The 24,114-nt window shown below is 34.9% G+C and overlaps 1 protein-coding gene across 6 annotated transcripts in view; it reads left to right on the top strand.

The window, feature by feature from the left end:
- The window catches only part of PUS7L (pseudouridine synthase 7 like), a 42,877-nt gene that overhangs the window by 5,985 nt on the left and 12,778 nt on the right, over nt 1-24,114 (top strand). For 2 of the 6 annotated variants that reach the window (XM_034644679.1, XM_019808568.2), the window contains exons 3-9: nt 9,108-9,267; nt 9,736-9,928; nt 12,676-12,774; nt 15,129-15,210; nt 16,343-16,623; nt 20,281-20,334; nt 21,387-21,483. In XM_034644679.1, the coding sequence (XP_034500570.1) occupies nt 9,108-9,267; nt 9,736-9,928; nt 12,676-12,774; nt 15,129-15,210; nt 16,343-16,623; nt 20,281-20,334; nt 21,387-21,483 (966 nt within the window). Of the gene's footprint in view, nt 1-7,236; nt 7,293-9,107; nt 9,268-9,735; nt 9,929-12,675; nt 12,775-15,128; nt 15,211-16,342; nt 16,624-20,280; nt 20,335-21,386; nt 22,318-24,114 lie in introns of those variants that run through there. The other 4 variants (XM_034644677.1, XM_002927834.4, XM_034644680.1 and 1 more) reach the window with 3 other exon arrangements.

Genomic DNA, 24,114 nt, shown 5'->3' with positions numbered 1-24,114 from the left:
TCTTTGGAGAAATGTCTGTTTGTGTCTTCTGCACATTGTTAAATTGGATTGTTTTTTGGGTGTTGAGTGGTATCAGTTCTTTATATATTTTGGATACTAAACCTTTATCAGATATGTAATTTGCGAATAACCTCTCCCATTCTGTAGGTTGCCTTTTAGTTTTATTGATTGTTTCCTTTGCTGTATGGAAGCTTTTTATTCTGATGTAGTGCCAGTATTTTGTTTTTGCATTTGTTTCCCTTACCTCAGGGGACCTATCTAGGAAAAAGTTGCTACAGCTGATGTCAGAGAAATTATTTCCTATGTTCTTTCCTAGGATTTTTATGGTTTCAGGTCTCACATTTAGGTCTTTCATCCATTTGAATTGATTTTTGTATATGGTGTAACAAAGTGGTCCAGTTTCATTCTTTTGCATATAACTGTACAGTTTTCCCAACACCACTTCTTGAAGAGATTGTCTTTTTCCCATTGGATTTCTTTCCTGCTTTGTTGAAGATTAATTGACCATTTAATTGTGGGTTCATTTCTGGGTTTTCTATTCCATTCCATTGATCTATGTGTCTATTTTGTGTCAGTACCATACTGTTTTGATTGCTATAGTTTTGTAATGTAACTTGAAGTCCAGAATTGTGATGCCTCTAGTTTTGTTTTGTTTTGTTTTTCAAGATGGTTTTGGCTATTCAGGGTCTTTTGTGGTTACATACAAATTTTAGGATTAGTTCTGTGAAAGATGTGTTGATATTTTGATAGGGATTTCATTAAATGTGCAGATTGCTTTGGGTAGTATAGACATTTTAACAGTGTTCTTGTAATCCCTGAGCATAGAATGTCTTTCCATTTCTCTCTGTCATCTTCAGTTTCTTTCATCAGTTTTTTTATAGTTTTCAGAATACAGGTCTTTCTCCTCTTTGGTTAGGTTTATTCATAGGTATCTTTTATTTTCAATGCAATTGTAAATAGGATTGTTTTCTTAATTTCTCTTTCTACTGCTTCATTATTGGTGCATAGGAATGCCACAGATTTCTCTGCATTGATTTTGTATCCTTTGACCTTAGTGAATGCATTTATGAGTTCTAACAGGTTTTTGATGGAGTCTTTCAGGTTTTCTATATGTAGTATCATGTCATCTGCAAATAGTGAAAGTTTTACTTCTTTCTTACCAATTTGGATGCCCTTTATTTCTTTTTGTTACTTGATTGCTGTGGCTAGGACTTCTAGTACTATGTTGAATAAAAGTGGTGAGAGTGGACATCCTTGTCTCATTCCTGATTTTAGGGAAAAGGCTCTCAGTTCTTTCCATTAAAAATGAAGTTAGCTGTGAGTTTTTCATATAAGGCCTTTTTTATGTTGAAGTATGTTTCCTCTAAACCTACTTTGTTGAGGGTTTTTATCATGAATGGATGTTTTACTTTGTCAAATGCTTTTTCTGAGCCTATTGAATTGACCTTATGGTTCTTACCCTCTTTCTTATTGATGTGATGTATCACGTTGATTGGTTTGCAAATATTGAACCATCCTTGCAACCCAGAAATAAATCCCACTTGATTGTGGTGAATGATTTTTTTTAATGTATTTTTTGGGATTTGTTTTGCTAGGATATTGTTGAGGATTTTTGCATCTGTGTTCATCAGAAATATTGGCCTTATGTAGCAAAGCTTTTAAGATAAAAGCAGCAACTCAAATTTGCACGGATTACGTGTGGCACAGAAACGGGATTATATTATATAGGGACTCTCTGGTATAAATGAAGAGATTAGACCTTGAATCTATGGGGGTTTTATTTTATGTTATGACTTCAGTTCATAGAAAGATTTATGAACTTTTTAATCTCTTTAAAACTTAGTTTTCACAAATGGAAAAAATAATGCCGTGGGCAAGTTACTTAACAATTTGTAACTTTTGGTTGTACTTTAAAAATGGGGTAATGGTAAAGCTTAATTCACAATGCTATTCTAACAATTAAATGAAATAATTAGTGAAAATTTTTAATATGTGTAATAATTATTCAAATGTTGATATCTTCTCCCCTGGAAATTTCTGTCTGGTGTGTGACTTATCCATGAGAAAGCTGCTAGTACAGCACTTGACACATGAGGCATGCAGTAAATGGTAATAGGTAAACCTGTTTTGAAGGAAAAACAAAAGTAGCTTTAAATGTGGGAGAATTGCTGATAAGTCATTTAAGCAGTTATAGATTTTATACTACTTGAAATTCTAACAGTATTAATTTGAATTAATGAACTAAAAATTGTGGAAACTTTTTATGTATTAATTTAAATTAGCTTTACAAAAACTGAATACTTGGAGGGATTTATTAAGGGGAGGGATTGATGGTTCACCAGAGAATCGTATGGAGATAAGAACAAGTCCAAGAACAAAGAAAAGACCAAGGTAAAGTATGCCTAGCCCAGATTTTGCACAGGCCAACTTTTGTAAGAACAAAAATAACTCATATAAAAAAAATTCTTAATAAATAGGCCTATCTAAAAAGTAGCAATTGCCCCAAAGTGTCAAGATTATTTTAATACAGTAAGAGATATGGAACAAAACATATAATGATGATGAGAACAGACATGCAGACAATGAAAATTTTTAAAATTACGTTTGGTATACATTATCTTGGTAGTAAAAAAATAAAAATGAATATCCGAGTGTAAACAAAATATTATACCTCACAGTTTGTACTGTTTCAGTGTTTTAAATGTTAAATCCAAATAAAAACTGTAAGTGGTCACATAGAAAATAAAATTAAAAAATTTTGGGGGTGCCTGGGTGGCGCAATCTTTAAGTGTCTGCCTTTGGCTCAGGGCGTGATCCTGTAGCTCTGGGATCGAGCCCCACATCAGGCTCCTCTGCTAGGAGCCTGCTTCTTCCTCTCCCACTCCCCCTGCTTGTGTTCCCTCTCTCGCTGGCTGTCTCTCTCTGTCAAATAAATAGATAAAATCTTAAAAAAAATTTTTTTAAAAAAAGGAGAACACTTAAAAAAACTTTTTTTATTGTTATAAAATATACATAACAGAATTTGCCATTTTAACCACTCTTAAATGTATAGTTCAATGGCATTAAGTACATTCACATTGTTGTACATCCATTACCATCATCCATCTCCAGAACTTAATTTTATCTCCCCAAACTGAAACTATATACCCATTAAATAATAACTCGCCATTCCCCTCTCCCCCCAGCCATTGGCAACCAACATCCTGCTTTCTGTCTCTGACTACTCTAGGTATTTCATATAAGTGGAACCATAAATATTTGCCAATGTGTGATTGGCACTTATAAGTTAACTATAGATCTTTAAGATTCGTCTATGTTGTATATGTGTGAGAATTTCCTTCCTTTAGAGGCTGAATAATATTGTATGTATATATACCTCTTTTTTTTATTCACTTATCTACCAATGGACATGGGTTGTTTCTGTCTTTTGGCTGTTGTGAATAATACTGCTATGAACATGGAAAAATATCTGTTCAACTCCCTGTTTTCAGTTCTTGTGGGTATATCCCCAGAAGTGAAATTGCTGGGTCATATGATAACATATATTTAATTTTTTGAGACAGCACCATAATAATTTTCCTAGGATACTTTTTTACAGAAGAAATTGTATGGAAGATTTAAAGATCCAATGAAATTTTTATTTTAAGAATTCCATTTTCCAGCTTTAGAAGTTCCATTTAGTTCTTTCCTAGGTCTCCAACTTATATTCATGTTTTACTATAATCTTTGAGCCTATTTTTAATAGGTCTTTAAGAAATGTTTGTCTGCTAATTCTGTCACTCATTTCTGGATTTGTTTCTAGTGAATGAATTTTATTTGGGTTATGGGTCATATTTTCCTGCTTCTTGCATGTTTAGTAATGTTTTTTGGAGGTCAAACTTTGGGAATATTACCTTGTTGAGGGTCTGTATTATATTGTCTCCTTTTAAAGAGTATTGAACTTTGCTTTAACAGGAAGGAAGTAATTTGCAGGTCTATTTGAGGCATCATTTGGAATTTTATTAAGGGAGGGCCAGAGTAGGCTTCACTCAGTCATATAGTTCAACTATTTTAGTATGATCCTTCTGTGGTTTCTACTGCATGCCCTTGATATTTAATTAGATCTCTCCTCCAGTTTTCTCCCAGTTTAATAAAGAGTGTATAGCACTTGTCCTCTGTGTGTTTGAACATTGCAAGGTGTGTGAAAAGCAGATTTTTCTCTTCGTATTGTAGTCCTTCATAGCCTTCATATTAAGAGAAATTGTATTTGAGGATTTCAATTCAATAAGTACTCAAGCAGCCTTATCTATATCTAGACCTGATTTAGATGGAAAATGCTAGAATTTGAGCTGTTTTTGTGGTGTGAGTTTTGGGGGCCTTGGAAAGGAATGAGTATATTTTGAATTTGGGGTGTGTGTGGTGGAACCAATAGTTTTAGAGCCAGAAGATGGATCATTGTCCTCAACCCCAAGAAGACTCTCAATGCTCTTCTCCTGGTATTCACACACATGCCTTTTTTGGCCAATAGAATATGGCAGAAGTGATGGTGTATGACTTCTAAGGCTAGATCATAAAAAGCGTTCTACTTTTTTGCTTACATTTCTTGGATTGCTCACTGTGGGGTAAGACGGCTAATATGCTGTGAGAATATCCAGGCAGCACATTGGAGAATTGAGCCCTTTTGCCAGCAGTCAGCACCAATTTGTCAGTCATGGGAGTGAGTCTCCTTGGAAGTATATCCTTCAGCTCCTGTCAGTCGTTTTAATAACTATCTCCCCAGCCACATCTAACTGCAACCTAATGGGAGAGCCTGAGCTCAAACTACCAAACCAAGGTGCTCTTGAATTCCTGACCCATAAGCACTATGAGAGACAAGTGAACCTTGTAAGCCACTAAGGTTTGGGGTGACTTGTTACGCAATATTAGATAAGTAGTGTATAGCAATTAATCTTAGGCATGTGTAGATCACTAATAAGCAAAAACCTCAAGGGATCACTGATGCAGATTTCTGGAACACTCTGTGCATACATAGCTTCCTCTTATCTAGAACTCTGCCCTGTGAGTTCCAGCCCACTCAGCCTTCCTGAACTCTAACCTCTAACCCTTTTAATTCAGCGTAACTGCTGTGTTCTACTTGGTTTTCTCCTCCCTCTGCTATGGTCTAGAAAGTATCTATCTCTAGGCAAAAACAAAACAAAACAAAACAAAAACCCACAGCGTTTTAGGCTCACTTCCTTTGTTTTCCTTTTCTTTTGGAATCAGAGTTCTGTGCTCCCTGTTCTCCAGTGTCTAAAAACAGGTATTTCCTATGTTTTGTCTAGCTTTCTGTTTTTAATGGGAGGTTATATCTAGTGCCAATTATTCCAGCATGGCTAGAAGTGGAAATTGAATTTTAAAATTTAACAGAGTTGATTTTTTTTTTAGCACTTCACTTTTTCTAAGTAATCAAGAAAATGTTATAAATCTTATAAATTGAAAGTATAAATTCGGTGGCCTTTAAGTTTTCCTGTGTTTCCCGTATTATTTCCTAACTTAGATTTCAGTGTAAAAAGACAAATTTAAATCAATTAGACATTTATAATTAGAATTAGCTAAGTCTCATTCTCTTAAACTTTCCAAGTATATAAGACACAGATTCATTAACACAAATACTATTAACACAAATAGCGCAGCACATCTTCTGAAATCATTTTGTTTAAACTTTGTAATTAAATCCTATCATGATAATCATGGATTTGATTCTCCTAAATATTTGTATTCTAAGTTCTAAATCATCACAAATGAAAAAAAAAATGCTATGCACTAAGGCTAACCAACAACAAATGATATAATTTCAGACAGTCTGGAGGTTCTTTCCTACCTGGCTGAGCTTGCTTAACAACTAGTGAGTGACATGCCCAGATTGTCAGGGGCAGATTTGGCATATCGAACTCCACTTATCAAACACATGGACTTTAAAACTTACATGGCCTGGTCTCTTGGCCTTCCTCTATGTAGAAGAGTTTCCTGGTCTACTGTGAAGTTTGTAACATCTAGGCAGCCCGCTGCAACACTTGAACAAATTTTGCATTTTGTTACTCTTGAGATATTTTAGTCACTTCTGTCTAGTTCCACAGATTTAATATATTTGAGGGACAACCTGTATTTTTTCACATTATTCTTAATTGACTCTCAAATGTTTTGGTTCTAGGACACCTGAAGAGAATAGCTCTTGTAAGTTATTGGAGACTCCAGACAACTTTTACTTGTGTGATTATTCCCTATTGATACCTAACCTATTAAAATGGAAATTGTTGAACCACCATGTTGTATATGTGAAACTAAAGTAATATTGTGTATCAGCTATACTTCAATTAAAAAACCCCAGAAAATCTAAAAATATGAATTTGTTTAAAGTAACCTATTACTATTAACATGAAAACAACTTTTAATGAAAAATAACCATGTTTTTCAACCAGAATTAGTGACAAGAGGCATTGTTTTACAGTTCTGCAAATCTTTCTAATATCTGACTTAATAAAAGCTCGATTCTTATATCTGTTCTTGCATTCAATCTGTTGGAATTTCTTGTTTTGATTGAATCAAAAGAACAAAACTCAGCTTCATACAGGTATGTAGTTGGGAAAGGGAGAACATTATAGGCCCCATAAAATAATAGGGTCCCACGAATCTTACAAATATTGAAATATTTGATATTTTGATCTTATTGCTTTGGCTGTTTGCCATATTTCTTTTCATTCTTTAAACCCCCAGAACAGCAACACTTCCTCAAATTCTTTTCAGCCTCCTAAGACTAAATATTTCTGAGGCAGGGAACATGTTTGTTTTCTTGACCATTATATCCTTGGCCTAGCACATCTTCTGAAATCATTTTATTTAAACTTTGTAATTAAATCCTATCATGACAAAAGCTGGAATATTTTGAGTTTATAATTTCTCTGCATTTTAAAAATGGGCTTTTAATTTCATTTTATTTGAAACAAGTGGTCTAAAAAACTGTCCTGGAATCAGAGGTTTATATTTGAATCTATTTGGCTAAGATATCCTGCAAGTATAAAGAATAAATCGTGATTTAGTACACAGAATTAACTTGTATGAGTCTCTCCTTTCTTCTACCTCTTTTTTTTTAAAAAAGATTTTATTTATTTATTTGGCAGAGAGAGAGACAGCCAGCGAGAGAGGGAACACAAGCAGGGGGAGTGGGAGAGGAAGAAGCAGGCTCATAGCAGAGGAGCCCGATGTGGGGCTCGATCCCATAACGCCGGGATCACGCCCTGAGCCGAAGGCAGACGCTAAACGACTGAGCCACCCAGGTGCCCCCTCTTGTACCTCTTTTATCAGTTCTTTAAGAATAACAGGAGTCATAGTACATTTGACTTATCACTGCTGTCATAGAAAATTTGGAGAAATCTTGGGAGCTGTACAATAGTACAAAAAATAATGGCCCTAGTGGTAAAAATAAATCTGTAAAATAATGGATTGCGCTTGAATATTCTTCAGGAATTATAGCTATGTTTTTATACTTCAACAATTCTTAAACATGCAAGCAAAAAATATTTTTCTTGTAAAAATTAAAACATTGAAAATATACAACATTGCATTGTAGATTTTTAAAACTTTTCACATAAATTATATATACTATGTATATTTTTGAAACCTGTTTTCATGTTTTTAGAGATTATTCATATGAAGGTATAAATATATAGGTCTTCCCCATTCTTTTAAACAACTGTATGATATTCTAAAGTGTGGATATTATAAGCTCTTGTTTAGTTATTTTGTATATTCATAGATGGATAGATACATACATACATACGTACCACATCCTTCTACTTCCTGAATCACGTTTATGTTTAACGTTCATTTTTCATAGAGTATTCACTATTCAGGGAGACCCTTGTAGCTGCTGATGACAATTACAGCAGTTGAACAAAATATAAATTATTCTGCAAAAAACCTTGAATTTCCTTTTCATGATTTGAAGGAAGAGGGCAGTAGTTTGATGTAACATATGTAAATAGGATGAACTGTGGGTTGCGGTATTTTGTTACTGTCAATGCTGACAGGTTTATAGGCCAGCATATTAGGGAACTTCTTTGGTGGTAGTTGGTACTGGGCTTGTTCCTTCTCCCTGCCTTCACAATCTCACTCCCACACTGTCATCGAGTAGACATTTTAAGCACCTACCACAAAGCGAGCGCTGTTTTATCTGTTGGTTTGCTGGTCTGGAACTCCCAGGTTATGGGGTGGGCAAACATAAAGAGAGAAATTATAATGCATGGTGGCAAGTGTCATGATATTGTTAATGACAACTTGTGGGGACATGCAAGTTTGTGTAATCAGCACTTTGTGGAGTTTATTTATTTATTCATTCAGCAATTATTAGAACACTTACTGTGTGTCAGGCTGTGGGTGTAAGAGTTGAGAAAACAAACATCCCTGCTTTAGGAGGATTCAGTCTTGGGAACCTGGGAAGAACTTGAGGGAGAACTGCTGCTGTTGGGTCATGAAGAATAAATACCAGTATGACAAGTAAAATGGAAGGAATACATTTTAAAGTTTTTATTTATTTATTTATTTATTTGACACAGAGAGAGAGACAGAGAGGGAACACAAGCAGGGGGAGTGGGAGAGGGAGAAGCAGGCTTCCTGCTGAGCAAGGACCCCAATGCAGGGCTGGACCCCAGGACCCTGGGATCATGACCGGAGCAGAAGGCAGATGCTTAACGACTGAGCCACCCAGGTGCCCCAAGGAAAGAACACATTTTAAACAGAGGGGTTCAAACATGCAAAACTACAAAGCTGTGGAAGGCTCTAGTCCATCGACGGATTGTGAGACATTCTTTGTGTCACACAGGTTATACTTGTGGAAACTGAAAAGAGATTAGGGTCAGATATAAATGCCAAATTAGGGAATTTATATGTTTTTTTCTATAAGCCTTTACGTAGCATTTTTCAAATGACCGCTGAAGTCTAAGACACTGATTTTATATCTTGTTACAAAATACTTACATTAATAATTTGATTCATTATATTAATCTGTTAGTCCACTAAGAATGTAGTTGATGTATTGTAGCTGTATGTGTGTGTCTGTCTGTGTGTGTAATCTGGGATTTTTTTTGTTTTAGCCTTTACCCTACGAAAAGAAAATCTGGAAATGTTTGAAGCACTTGGTTTTTTAGCTATCAAACTTGGTGTGATTCCTTCAGATTTTAGTTATGCAGGCCTAAAAGACAAGAAAGCCATCACCTATCAAGCAATGGTTGTTAGAAAAGTGACTCCAGAGAGGTAATATGACATTACTTTCTAAGATAGAACTTTACTTTCTTACTGCATCACATAAATAAATATGAGATTAAAAACTCAGAACACTAGGAGCATATTAACCTCACCATCAATAGTAATTAATTGATTAAAGGCTTATTGAGTGGCACATTCTGCCTTAATAATATGATTATCTTCTAAATAGTGTTATGTTTTAAATTTACACTGAAAATGTAGGTAGTTTTAAGACAGAAACTTTGAGAAGTGGCAGATTTTAAATGATTGAATTGTTTCAGGTCATGCAATAACTGTTCAAATAATCCTATAGTGATGGGTTTTTTAGTGCACACCTGTTGAAATAGCATTAACTTTTGAATTCTCAAAAAGTTTTTAGTGTTCTGATATAAGTGGTTGTCTGGCAACTGTCATTTAAACCTTATGTTAATTTTTAAATGTAAGATTTAATGAGTCTATATGATTTATCATTTATAGGTTGAAAAATATTGAAAAAGAAATTGAAAAGAAAAGAATGAATGTGTTTAATATTCGATCTGTAGATGATTCCCTTAGACTCGGTCAGCTCAAAGGAAATCACTTTGATATTATCATCAGAAATTTAAGAAACCAAATAAATGATTCTGCAAACCTGAGAGAGAGAATTTTGGAGGCAATAGAAAATGTTAAGGTAAGAAAACCCAATTTTAATATAGTGTTACAGGAAAATTTTTATAGTCCTTCTCTTTACACTGAGGCAAGAAGGGAAACTTTCTTTTGCACCTTTTCTTTTTATTTGCATCTGTCATTATTTTAAAAAATGATAATTAGGATAATTAGGCTTATTTTTAATTTTCTTCTCAGTATATTTTTGTATTAAAAAAACAAAGCTTTAATATAATTTTTAAAAATACAATGTAGAGTCACCTGGAGGTGGGGTGGGGGAACTATCTGCCTTAAGAAGAGAGGTGTTTCTTGTTGTTTGTATATTTGTTTTTTTAGCACGTGCCATATAGAGTAGTATTGTAGGCAAAGGGATTGATTTTGAGGGAAATTTTGTTCAATAATTTTTTCCAGAAATCCTTGGTAAATAATTATATTACTTATCAGAATTATGCACAATCTTTTTTCTTTTCACTCTAATTGTGTATTTTTTTCAATGTATACAAATAGTTAATCATACACATTTTATTATGTCTTGCAATAAAAACTTTGTAACATAAATACATAAGTGACCTTTGCCAGACATCTAAATATTCCATAGCCTCTAGTCTGATCATCTGGAATGTGGGTTAGCAAGCTTTCTCTGTTAATGCCCAGTAATAAATGTTTTTGGTTTTATAGGCATATGGTCTCTGTTGCAGGCACTCTACTGCCCTTGTGTGGAAACAGACAAGGACCATACATAAATGAATGAGCATGGCTGTGTTCCAGTAAAACTTTATTTACAAAAATAAGTGTTGGCCGCATTTGACTTGTGGGCTGTTAATAATTTGACAACCCCTGATCTAGACCAGTAATCCTCAACCTGAGATGCTTTTAGGCAACCTCAGTAGTCAGTCCCTGCCCCTGAATCAACTAAATAAGAGCATTTGGGAATGCAGCCTTGGTTATTAGTATTTTTTTAAAAACTCCTTAGGTGATTTTACTCTATAGCTAACACTAAGAAACACTGATCTAAGATTCTGACCACAAAGACCTTTTTACACAATTTTATTCCTCTCCAAAGGAAAATAAACAGGCAGAACTGGTTTTTAATCACTATTATGTCTTATAGTCAGGAAAATGACTTCCAACTAAAGATTTTCTAAATTCACATTTACCTGTGTATAGACCCTCTTTGATTGTGTATTCTTTATATGGTTGTTTTTTCTCCCTTTTTTTCCTGACCTATCTAAAATATTTTTCCCCTCAAAAAATAATTATTAAAATGATATCCCTTAAAAAAGGGGAAGAGTTTCTCTGAACTCTGATCGCATTTATTGCCTATCTTTCATTTGGATTTTATGGATACACAACTGCCTGTTATAAAATCCCCATTAGGAATGATTTTAACTTTGGCCAACTTTCCTTTAATTCTGAAAATAAGAAGTCTTTGAAGTTTTGTTTTAGAGGGTTGTAACTTTGACTTCTAGAAACCTTTAGTTATATCTGACCCTAAATAGTTTGAAGGGGTACTTAAAGCTTTTCTGGTTATTCTAGGATATTATTTGATATTGTTTTTCCAAATTTGAAATAATAATTGTTATGAGAAATACTCATAAAGTGAGTGTGGAAGACTCTCATCTTTCAAGAAACCATCTGGACCTGGTGTTTTCTTTTTGAGAGTGTGTTTATACACTGACCAGTGTCTTCAAGGTTGCAGAGTAATTTACAATTTTCTATTCCTGGGGAAGTGATGCCATTCATTGTCTTGGCCTGGGCCTTCAGAAACTGAGATAACTAAAAAATAATTGTCATATATAAAGGAACCAAGATTTGCTGGGTTTGAAGTAGATTTATTTCTTATTCTCAGCATCTCTAGACAGCAGAAGCATCTCAAAATCAGAAAGAGCTTCAGGGCAAAGATCAGATCCAGTCCTGTGTAAACAGTTCATCTCAGAACTTCTCTGGTTTAGCACTGAAAGTCCGTTATCCCACAATACCCTTCAGTTATGTGAATGGAAAGCGACATATTTTTAAAGCTTTTTTGTTGGTCTTATTTTCTATCTTTCGATTGTTTGATTTTCTCCTTTCTATTCTTTAACCGTATAGCATTTCTCAGACCATTTGGCTCTTATGTGTGTATTGGTGATTATACTATTCTTTTACTAAAATAAATATGAAGAGAAAGACTTGATTACATATTCTGACATAGTAATTATATTTGTTATAGTCACTGTGGACCTATGACAGAGAATCATAGACTCGGTGATTTTTAAATAACAGAAAAGTTATTTAAAAGTCACTGGAGGCTAGAAGCCTGAGATCAGGGTGCCAGCCTTATCTTCTTGTTGTATTCTCACGTGGTGGAAAGAGAGTGAGCTAGCTCCATGATCTTTTCTTATAAGGGCACTAATTCCATTCATGAGAGCTCTACCCTCATGACCTAATTATCTTCCAGTGTCCTCACCTCCAAATACCATCATATTGGAGGTTAAGATTTCAACATATGAATTTTGGGGGGAACACAGGCATGCAGTCCATAACAATATACTTTTTTTTTTTAAAGATTTTATTTATTTATTTGAGATAGAGCGCAAGAGAGCACGAGTGAGGGGTAGGGGGAGAGAGCAAAGCAGACATCCTGGTGATCGGGGAGCCCAACAATGCAGGCCTGGATCCCAGGACCATAGGATCCCAGGATCATGACCTGACTGAAGGCACACTCTTAAGCTACTGACCCACCCAGGCGCCCCACAATATGCTTTTAATTAATTGATTTTCTTGTATTCGTAGAATAAAGGGTTTGTAAATTACTATGGACCACAGAGATTTGGGATGGGAAGGAAGGTTCACACTGACCAGATTGGATTGGCTTTGCTGAAGAGTGAAATGGTATGGATTTTAAAAAACTATGCTCTGATTTGTTTTGTCAATTTTACTTACTACATAAAGCCAACCCTTTGCTTTCTTAACCCAGCATGTAAATGCATATATACACATGCACATACATATACCACATACTACGTTATTGAACATTTATTGAGCAGCTACTATATTTTTAGTATCACATCATAATAAAACAAACTGTATGTGATGTTCTGTGTTTAATACTTGTTTGAGACTTAATAGAGAATTGACCAGCACTCACCAAATTCTTAATGAACTGAAAGAGGATTTAGAGGAAACTTAACACCCTACAACTCCAGAAATAGGACATCAAATTATATAAAATTCCTGTTTTTTATAGCATTTAAACAAAAACTCACCTCTTTTAAACTTTGTATTCCATGCTTCTCATTTTTTAAAAAAATTTGCTAGAGCATCAATTATCAGTTGTCGCTGTGTAACAGACTACTCTAAAACCGAGGGCCTAGAATGACAAGCATTTCTTGTCTCGCTGCTCCTGAGGGTCAGCCATCTGGGAGCAGCCTCGCTGGGTGTTGGTGCATCAGGGTCTCACATGGTGTGGAGTCACACTATCAACAAGAGCTGTAGTCTTTAGAGACTTGAATGGGCACAGAGGCCCTGCTTGCAGGCACAATCCCCTGGTTGTTGGCAGGAAGCTTTAGTTTCTCACCCTAGGGCTATGCATGACGTGACTTCCCCAAGAGAGAGGACCAGGAGCACCGAAGACTGAGAGAGAGACCATAACATAAATCTCGGTGTCTTTTGTAATGTAATCTGGGAAGTGACATCTTTACTTCTGCTCTTTTCTACTTACTGGGCGCACAGACCCACCCTGATAAGTGTGGGGGAGATCTGCAGTGGGGATGAGTACCAGCCAGTGGAGATCATTGGGGGCCAACTTAGAGTCTGGCCCCACAACTAGAAAGCCATATTTTCTTTCCTTTGAAGCATCCCCTCCCCAACTTTTACATTCTCTACATCTCAATTTAAATTCTCATCCCACTCCCAAGAAAAGTTGAATTCTTCTTACCTTTTGACCTCAAAGCCTCTTGGACATACCATCTTAGGTTTTGTTATATTTTATTGTTATTGTTTGTTTGATCTTTTCCAGTAAACAAGCATCATATCTCTCTTGCTAAACACTCTATCCCTAGTACTGTGCACAGTGCCTAGCACATAGCAGATGCTTAGTAATACTTGAATATTTGAATGAATTAGTTTTTTAACATATATTTGTTTGAATGAATGAATGAATACTATAAAATAAATTGAGTGTGATTTTAGGTTAAATGATCTATCTCAAGATCCTTTCCTGCTCTAAAACATATACATAGAAATCACAGTGCTGGAGACAGTATAATAATAAATAATAATAATAATATAATAGTAAAAATAAAATATAGGACCTCATAGATACCATTAAAAAAAGGAACATCTTTTAATCTATTTAGTTTCTAAAAGAAAATATTGAAGTTGGCAATTTTTTTTAATTTAGGAGGGAGAGAGAGAGAGAGAGAGAGCATGAGCAGGGCAGAGGGAGAGAGAGAAAGAAAGAGAGAGAAGCAGACTCCTGCTTAGCAGGGAGCCCAACATGGGGCTTGATCCCAAGACCCCAGGATCATGACCTGAACTGAAGACAGAAGCTTAACTGACTGAGCCACCCAGGTGCCCCATAAAAATTCCAACAACCATGACTCTTTTTTTTTTTTTTTAAGATTTGATTTATTTATTTGAGAGAGAGAGAGAGAGAAAGAGAGGGAGAACTCAGGAGGAGAAGCAGACTTCCCGCTGAGCAGAGAGCCCGATCGCAGGACCCTGAGATCATGACCTGAGCCGAAGGCAGATGCTTAACTGACTCAGCCACCCAGGAGCCCCAGTTGGCATTAAAAAAAAAAAAAGATTTTGGCAATTATTGGAAAGACCAAACAATTCCAAGACTTGAGAACAGGAATGAAATTAGTGGTTTACCATTCCCCTATGCTTGCTTCCTCCCCAATTTTTGTTATATATGTTGGTCAAGTCTGAGTTTTATGTCATTACTTCACACTTGAATTCTAAGCTCAATGATAGAAGTAAAGAATGACAGAAGTAGAACTATGGAAATGATGGGCACTTTTTCCAGTCCATAATATTTTAAGCCTATATATGAAGTTGCTTTGTACAAATATATTTCCAAATATAACACTATTTAATTTTTGAAGTCTTGAAGATAAAATTGCAGTGTCAAATAGCATTTGTTAAGTGCCTATTCTTTTATGATGCCAGAGAATTTGTATCTTTTTCTAAAAAGTAAGTAATTTGTCATTTTCATTTAACATACGTTTGCTTGATTTTTAAAGGTGGAGGCTGTAAAATTATTTCTTACACCAGAAGATTTGGATGATCCTGTAAATAAAGCAAAGAAATATTTTCTTCAAACTGGTATTTAAAAATTTCTTTACCCTATACATTGTCATGCAAATACATAATAGAGGTGTTATGTCAGCAGGAGGGCATTCATCGCTACATAAATGTGATAGGAAATAGATTGTAATATATATTTAATAATTTTATTACATGCCTAAGACACTCAGTTTTGGCCAGATAGCCAGGACTTTTGTCTGAATTTTAACTCTTGCTTGGGGGTAGGAGTGAGGGGAGAAATAGTTTCTTAGTTTTTTTTGGTCTAAATCCTCAGAGGAGGTAAGAATTTCAAATTCGAAACTGGTACCAATGGAAGTATACATTACAATCAGGGGAGACTTAATTACATATAAGTTTATTTGTTATAGCCAATACTTTGTACATTGTTTTTGGTTTAGTTGCCATTCAGCCCAGTCAATTTTGACACTTTAGCTTAATATGATGGTTTATGTGCAGAATGCTTCCTGGGAAGCACCAAAGAAACGTGGTTATGAGTGTAGATTCTAGAGTCAATCCACATGGGTTTGACTCTCAAAATGACCTATGTGTTTGTATCTAGAGTTCCAAGAATATAATTTCCTCATGGCAGTGATTCCTAAGCTTTAGTGTGCATAAGAAACACCTGGTACATTTATTAAAATGAGGATTCCTACCTGAATAAGCATCTTTGCAATAGAGTTCATTAATTTAATTTTAAAAAGCATCCCATTAGTAAGGCCTGTTAGCATACTTGAAGGATCCAACCCTTTCTTACTCAAAAGAGTCTGTGTAAATGTTTGTAATAGCTCTTTAAAAATATGTAGGTGCAGAGGTTTATTTAATGGTTTTTTTTTTTAAGAAGTCCTCTGAATAATTGCAAGTTAGTTTATTTCCATTCTGAAGTAGGTATTACTAATGTGCTTTTTGCTTTTTTTTTTTTTTTTTAAGCAGGGAAAGTGGATGGAGAATGGACCATATGATTAAGATCTTTATTAAACAAACAAACACTTCAGGTGTAGCTAGGTTTATGGTTGGTGCTAAGCGTCATCTTCATATTCAAGTTTATAAGATAGCACAGTTCATTGCCTCTCATTTAGAAGGCATAATAAAGGTCTTTATAACTGGCCTGTAAATGAGCGTGGTTGACTCACAGATTTCCTCTTTATTTCAGAGGATGCTAAAGGCACACTTTCAATGATGCCTGAATTCAAAGTTCGAGAGAGAGCACTGTTGGAATCATTGCATCGCTTTGGCATGACGGAAGAGGGCTGTATTCAGGCATGGTTTTCTTTTCCCCATTCAATGCGCATATTCTACGTTCATGCATATAGCAGCAAGATTTGGAATGAGGCAGTATCCTACAGACTTGCAACCTATGGATCAAGAGTAGTAGAGGGTGATTTGGTCTGTTTGGATGAAGATGTTGATGATGAACATTTCCCAAATAGTAGAGTAAGTATCATTTCATCAGAGTTGTCAAGAGTAGTTACCACACTGGGAACATTAATTTTCAGAAGGCTTTATTTTAGAAACAATTTAGAACTAAAGATACTTTTTTTTTTTTTTCTGTTTGCTTATCTTCTGCTTCTATGCTGCTAGCTAAGGCTTAACATATGTCTGTAAATGGTAAAATAAAAATAGTCAGTGGTATTAAGTGAAAGGTAAACTTTCCTTTAAAGAATATGTTTTAGGGGCGCCTGGGTGGTGCAGTCGTTAAGTGTCTGCCTTCGGCTCAGGGCGTGATCCCAGCGTTCTGGGATCGAGCCCCACATCAGGCTCTTCTGCTGAGAGCCTGCTTCTTCCTCTCCCACTCCCCCTGCCTGTGTTCCCTCTCTTGCTGGCTGTCTCTGTCAAATAAAGAAATAAAATCTTAAAAAAAAAAAAAGAATATGTTTTAAAGAATTACATAATTAATGCACAAAATAGTATCATTAAAAGTGAAAAATCAGAAGTTTACATATGAAGCTGTCATCTTGTCACCACTCATTGTTTTTCCCTCCTCTGTATCCAGGAAATCAACCTCTGTTGACCTGTGTCCTTCTAGACCTTTTTCTATGCTTTCACATAAATATCCATTGGAGAATGTATTTTTATTCTATTAGCTAACACTGCGAAAAGAAAAGGAAGGGCTTAGAAGCTCAGAACTTTAAATATGAAAGAGAATACAATTTTTATAATAATGGTAAATGGGGTGTGTAATGTTGTGTGTATTTCTTTTATATAAATGTGATTTTATTTAATTGCTATTTCACAGCTTGCTTTTTTCCTCTTAACAATTTATATCATAAAAGTTGATTTTTCCATTTCCTCTCTATCCAACTAGTATTTTTATCTTTGGGTTTGAACAATTTAAATAATGAATCTGAATTCCATAAATCAAGTAAAGAAATTTATTTTGTAATATAATGCAAAAAGAACAAATTATAATATAATGCAAAAAGAACATTACCTCAAGTTAGTCTTACAAAGATGTTATAAAAGTGGAGGGTTTTGAGTAGTGCTTTCGTATATAACATCACAACATCATTGAACTTTAGATGAGAAAAGGACTTTAGAGACCTTCTTCTTTAACTCCCATTTTATAGACATGAAAATTGAGACCCAAATTAAAAGACAATTAAAAGACCCTAGCCCGAATTGATGTCTAACAGAGAAATCATGGAATACAGAAAAGGTGTCAGCATCTAGAGAGAGAACATGGCCCAGTTTTTCAAAATTGAAGAAAAGTAGACTCTGAACTCTATGTAAAGGAAGCTTTATCTAAGTTAATGACAGAAGTCTGGATGTATGAATTAAGGTTTTCGGTTGGTTGGTTGGTCTTGGTTTTGGTTTTAAGTAATGGAGATCTACCTTAAACCAACCTATGGAAAAGTGGACAGGAATTGATTGGCTGTCATAACTGAGACTCTGATTGATTCAGGCACAGCTATATCCAGGCTCCTAAATGATCTATCTCTTATTTTCTTCATCTGTTAACTATGTTTCCCTCTGTTAGAGCCGTTCTCAGTGTGGCTTGTTCTTTCAATGGCATGATGGTTATAAGCATCTCTAAGTTTATTTCTTACAACTTGTAGAGAAGAGAACTTTTCTTCCCAGTGGAATAAAGGCCATGGAATTCAGTCTCTCTGGCTAGGAGCAGCCTGGCTTGGGTCCCATGTCCAGGCCCAACCAATTATTATGGACTGGAGTATGTGACTGGCTAAGCCTGTGTTCCAAAGGATCTTTCCTGGAACCATCTCACCCAAATCATGTTTGAGAACTGGGAGGGGAGCTCCCTTAAAATGAGGGTGCTCCTGTTGGAAAAGAGAGCAAAGGCTGAAGCAATGGATGTCTGCTTCATTGTGTCATTGAGTGGGTGGCTTATGAATATTTAGATAAGAAAGTGATCACAAGGAGCATAAATCACTAAGAATGTCACTTAACTAAGACAAAAATCTGAAACTGTAAAAAGAAATCTAGCAGCATTTTAGGTCTTATTTTACTTTGTGAATGGAAGAATAGATATCAGTGATCCCCTTTTGATAAATAGTGAAAAATCATGTTTTTTCACACATTCCAGAAAACATGTTCATTTAAATATTACCTGGGCTACACATTATTTAGTAAGTTAGCTATTCCGTATTCAGATTTTCAGAAGTTAAAGGTTACTTTGACAAGACATGGTAATAATCTCTGAAATACTTGTCTTATAAGACCTCTTTGTTCAAAGTAACATTTGCAAGGACAGTTTTGTGATCAGAACTGTATCTGTTTTTCTTTTGGAGCTGTAGGAAAAAGAACATTTTCTCCTTCGTATCTTGCTAAGTTTCCTCCTATTAGAAAAAAAAAGTCTTTATATATTTTAAGACCAATCATTTATACTTTATTAGTGAGCACTAAGAATAGAAAAGGCAGGACTTAGAGGTCCAAGGTGTTAAGACATGGAAATGAAAAAGACAGTAAACTCTCTAATAAATGATATATGGGGGTGTAATGTTGTGCATCTACAGTAAAAAATTGTAGGAAACTAATCCGGTTCTTGATGGGATTACTAGACTAACAGTTATACCTTTATTTCAAGTCACTTGGTAGATTTTTCTTTTAATTTCTTGGTGAACAAGATAGAGAATTGTGTCAGATGATTAACAATTTAGGAGAATTCATAGTTGAGGAATAGCCCTATATTAAAAGCATGTTTGTTAATTAAAAAATCGATTGATATCAACCTGGAGGGAGCTTTCTAACCACAAAATATGGTCTTCTGTACTTGACCATGTTTTCCAGTATTTTCATAAATTATTTAAATTGCATCATTGTAAGTAGGCTTAAGAGTCTGTGAAAGAAAGCTAGAAATGATGATGCAGGAAAGATTCTTATCCCGTGGATTTGGGTGAAATCACATCTAGAGTTTTATATCCATTTCTGAGTCCAGCAACTAAAAGGCATACATACCAATAAACAAACATACAACCCAAAATGAAAGACAAAGGGGCAATAATTATTGATTAGACCGTGGAGACTTGAGGGCGAAGCCAGCAGAGTTAGAGGGGATCTGGACACTGAATGCTTTAGGAGGGTGGGGATGCTGTTCATCTGTTTAATGGTGACACTGCCTTTATACTTGAACTATCATGTGCTGGAGAAATCAGAATTATTTGTTCTATAGTGTCCTATAGACACTGTCCTGTATCTTGGACTTAACATACCCTCTTTTCCCCCTACCTCCTATTACTGTTCTATGAAACATGTTTTGAGAAACACCACTTCTCAGAGTATTATGATACTTGTTGGCGACGGAGGTAGGGGAGAGCGGTTCCCAGAGGCAGATTTTTGATTCAGCATAACAACTTTGTGAATTAGGAAAAGCTGTTGGTGATGAGGTGAAAGTATCCCCTCGGGGTGTTAAGCTACCACCATTCTTTAAGCTACCACCATTCTCTTTGTGTTTTGACTTCAGTTACCAGTGGTTAAAGCAGGTAGTATCATTCTAATTTTTATGTAGTCTAGAAACAGATTGTGAAAATAATCTTGTTTGGGGATATGTATATTCAGCGTAGGAGTCAAATTATACATAAAGGGAAAATTTAGGAAATGAATCATCCGTATTTTTGTCATGTTTTTAAAATACAGGTTCATCTAGTAACTGAAGAAGAGGAATCAGCTAACACGTATGCAATACATCGGGTAAATTTGTTTAAAAATTGGTATCACTTAGGTCTAAATGTAGATACTATGTCCAAAAGACATAATGTTGATCAGTTCTCTTCCCCGCCTTTTTTTTTAAACCACATTTTAATTCAGGTACAATTTATATACAATAAAAATCAATTTTCTCAGTTTACAGTTCTAAGAGTTTTGATAAACATACTCTTGAGAACACCACAAAAATCAAGATAAAGAACATTTTTATCTCTCCCCAAAATTTCCCCATGCTCTTTTTAGTAAACTCCCACCCCTACCCCCCACCCCAGCTCCTGAGCAGCTCATCCATTTTCTGCCCCTATTGTTTTGCCGTTGAAAGAATGTCAAATAAATGGAGTCATATAGCTTGTGGTGTTTTATGTCTGGCTTCTTTCAATTAGCGTAATGAATATGAAATCCATTCATATTGTATCTATTCGAATCTTTTGCTTTGTTCCTTTTTCTGACTACCTTTTGGTACTGTTTAAGAAAAATGTCTAGAAATCTTCAGCAAAGCAGGAAAGCCCTTCAGACTGTGGTGTCTTCTCATAACCAGCTAAGCAAAACACTATATTTGCTGCTACTGGCTCACTCTCATGTTTTTAAATAAGAAGAATGTAAAGTTATCAACCAAATACCAGTTATATCATTGAGTGGTAGGGGTTGTTCTTCCTGTTATAGAAACAATATGCTTTTTGGATTGTATGACTACATTGAGATGAAGTCTTTGTCGGCTAATTAAATGTACCCAAACCTCTTGTTTCCTCTCTTCTACATTAACAATAGTTTGTCTAATAATATCTGACTTGAGTTGGTTACCTTGGTTATTGTGAGTCCTTCTTGATTTTAGTTAGCTCTTTTCTTTGCCTGGCAGCATTTAAAATAAAGTAGTGTAGCATTCAATGGCATGTTTTAGGCTGATTGTAATGTTTATGTCCTGAGGCATAATGATCATATCTCAGTGATTTTCTTATATACCAAATCTCAGTGATACAATGATTGTATATTTTTCTGAAGGCTGTTTCATGTAATTTTGTCCCCCTTTTTCTGCACAGGTGGTTCTTCCAGTGCTTGGATACAATATTCAGTACCCGAGGAACAAAGTTGGGCAGTGGTACCAGGAAGTACTTAGCAAAGATGGACTACAGACATGTAGGTTTAAAGTACCAACTCTGAAACTCAATGTTCCAGGATGCTATAGACAGATACTGAAACATCCCCATAATGTCTCATACCAACTAATGGAAGAACATGATATTGATGTCAAAACAGAAGGTTCCCACATTGATGAAGCAACTTTATCTCTTTTGATCTCTTTCGATCTTGATGCTTCGTGTTATGCGACAGTCTGTCTGAGGGAGATAATGAAGCATGACTTTTAGAACCACTAGCCTTGATATAATCATATATATATATATCACTCTTTAAAAGGAAGGGAGCTAAAATTTCTTAAGCACCTGCCATGTGCTAGGAGCCTTATAATTGTTATGTCCTGTAATTACAAAGCATCCTGGTGGAGTAGGTGTTTGATGCTGATGTTCTAGAGGACATAGAGCTAGTAAGCAGCAGCATCTGAATTTAAGTTCCCAAAGCCTGTGTTCTTTCTAGTATCTAATGTTTCAGTGATCTTTATTCTGTGCTATAGAATTTATGATCTTTCTTGACTATTCAAAACAAATAATACTGCAAGATAACATGTAAGAAAAAAACATGTTTGGAGTCATGTTTATATCCTTTAGCTCCTTGCTTAGAATATAGATGAAACTAGATTGTAATATGGTTGGAGAGAAAGAGCAATGAAGCATTTTGTTAATTTTCATTGTCATTCTTTTCTGTTTTTGAAATTACTGATCAGAATAATACAATAGTGAAATATAATCCCTGTATTTATGATAGCTACCCCAGGGTAGCTTACCCTTTTATGAGATAAATTATCTTCAGTGAAGATTGAAATAAAATTTTTCATACATTTTCTTTATCTCAGCATACAGTTGACACTCTTGACTTTCTGTGATATTTTTTCCTATTATCTAAAACATAGATTTTAGAGTCAGACCTGGGCTCAGACTCCAGCTCTGACACTTACTAGTGACATTGGGTATGTTATTGATTCTCTTTGAGGCTTTCTTAAAGAAGCTAGACAACACCAACCTCCTAAGCAGCAAGTAATTGGATTGTCTCCACCTGTTATGTTGCTAGAGGAAGAAAACACTTTGCCCATTTGAAAATTGAAATATTTGTTTAACTATCCCACATCATATATCATCCTTAACCACTTTATATCAGTTAAATTTGGGAGGGATGGTATATATTGATCAGGAAGATCTAACATTCTTTCATTGCTGGTAGTATAACATGATGATGAAATTTAAAAAGCAGTATAGAGCATTACATGTCAGTAATGTGGCACTTTCAGGTAGTCAAGTCAGTGAAACTATTTTAGGTATAGTAGCATAAGGAAATAAAATTCAAAAGAAGGAAAAGAGTTATATGCAATGCAAAATTTGCTCATTGTAACATTTTTATATAAAATAAGGAAATTATAAATAGTTTGAAAGTCCAGCATTAGACAACTAAAGTAAGTAAAATGAGATAGCTTGATGGCAAAATATGTGGTTATTAAAAATGATGATAAAAATTTGGGTATGTGTGGAAATATTGCTGCTCAAAACCAGAACATAGATTTTACAAATGCAGTATAGACACTGAATGCAGCTTTTACAAAGAGAGGCACGTTAGCATAGTGATTGAACGCATAGTTACTGTGGAAAAACCCCAAGTTTGAACCTTGGCTCTGCCACATAGCATGTGGCCTTAGATCAGTTATTTAAGCTTTGTGGGCTTTGGTTTCAACATCTATGAGATGAAAGTGGTAGTGTACCTACCTCATAGGATTATTGTGAGGATTTACCAAGTTCACGGATACAAAGCAGCTTAGAAAAATACCTGCTACTTAGTTATTGTTAAATAAGTATCCACAGACGCAAGTTTGGAAAGGAAGAGAAAAAACATGAAAATAGGTTTCTTTTTTGTCATGATATATTTTAATAATAAATAAATCTCAGAACACAAAAATTGGACCTTGTAGTCCCATTGGATTTTTAAAATTACCTTTATCATCTTAATATTTATTGAAAATAAAATGCTATATTGAGTAGTAAAAATTTATTAAAAATGTGCCATTTCATATAATAAATTATATCCTGCAAATGTAATCAGGAAGCGAATTATGTAAATTATTCAATTCTAGATGTCTCTTAAGTGTTGAGTAGCAATTAGAAAATATGAAAGCATTAAAATGTGCTATCATTGATATTATTTTCTTTGCCTGTAGATGGCACTATAATTTTAGATATCTTATTTATTTATTTAATACTTCGGCCATATGTAAGGAAAGAATTACTAAATTTATTTCAAGACACCGTAAAATGTATTCAGATACTCTTGATGTGGAAAATTATTTTATATGCCAATAATATTTCACATGTTAATTTTTTTTTCAGTGTAAGGCCTTTAATATTCTTTGGACCAAATGATGACCAGTCACCTAGGTTTTTGCAGTTTTCCTGGGCATTTCAGGTCTTCAGAAGGATAATCTTTGGATTAGTTTTAATTTTCAAGGTTGCTTTTGAAACTGAGCAATAGTGCCTCAGGATTACTAAGGTAAAACAAATTGAGGTCTTTTTGTTAAGCTAAAAACACTTTGATGTTTGTGACTTAGGCTAAACTGAAAGTCATAGGCAAGTTTCAGTTTAAGTAACATTTATTGTTTGTTGTGCCAGC

This window comes from Ailuropoda melanoleuca, chromosome 16, assembly GCF_002007445.2.
Source record: "Ailuropoda melanoleuca isolate Jingjing chromosome 16, ASM200744v2, whole genome shotgun sequence".
In the NCBI taxonomy this organism is placed as follows: domain Eukaryota; kingdom Metazoa; phylum Chordata; class Mammalia; order Carnivora; family Ursidae; genus Ailuropoda; species Ailuropoda melanoleuca.
This window is presented reverse-complemented; position numbering and strand designations above follow the sequence as displayed.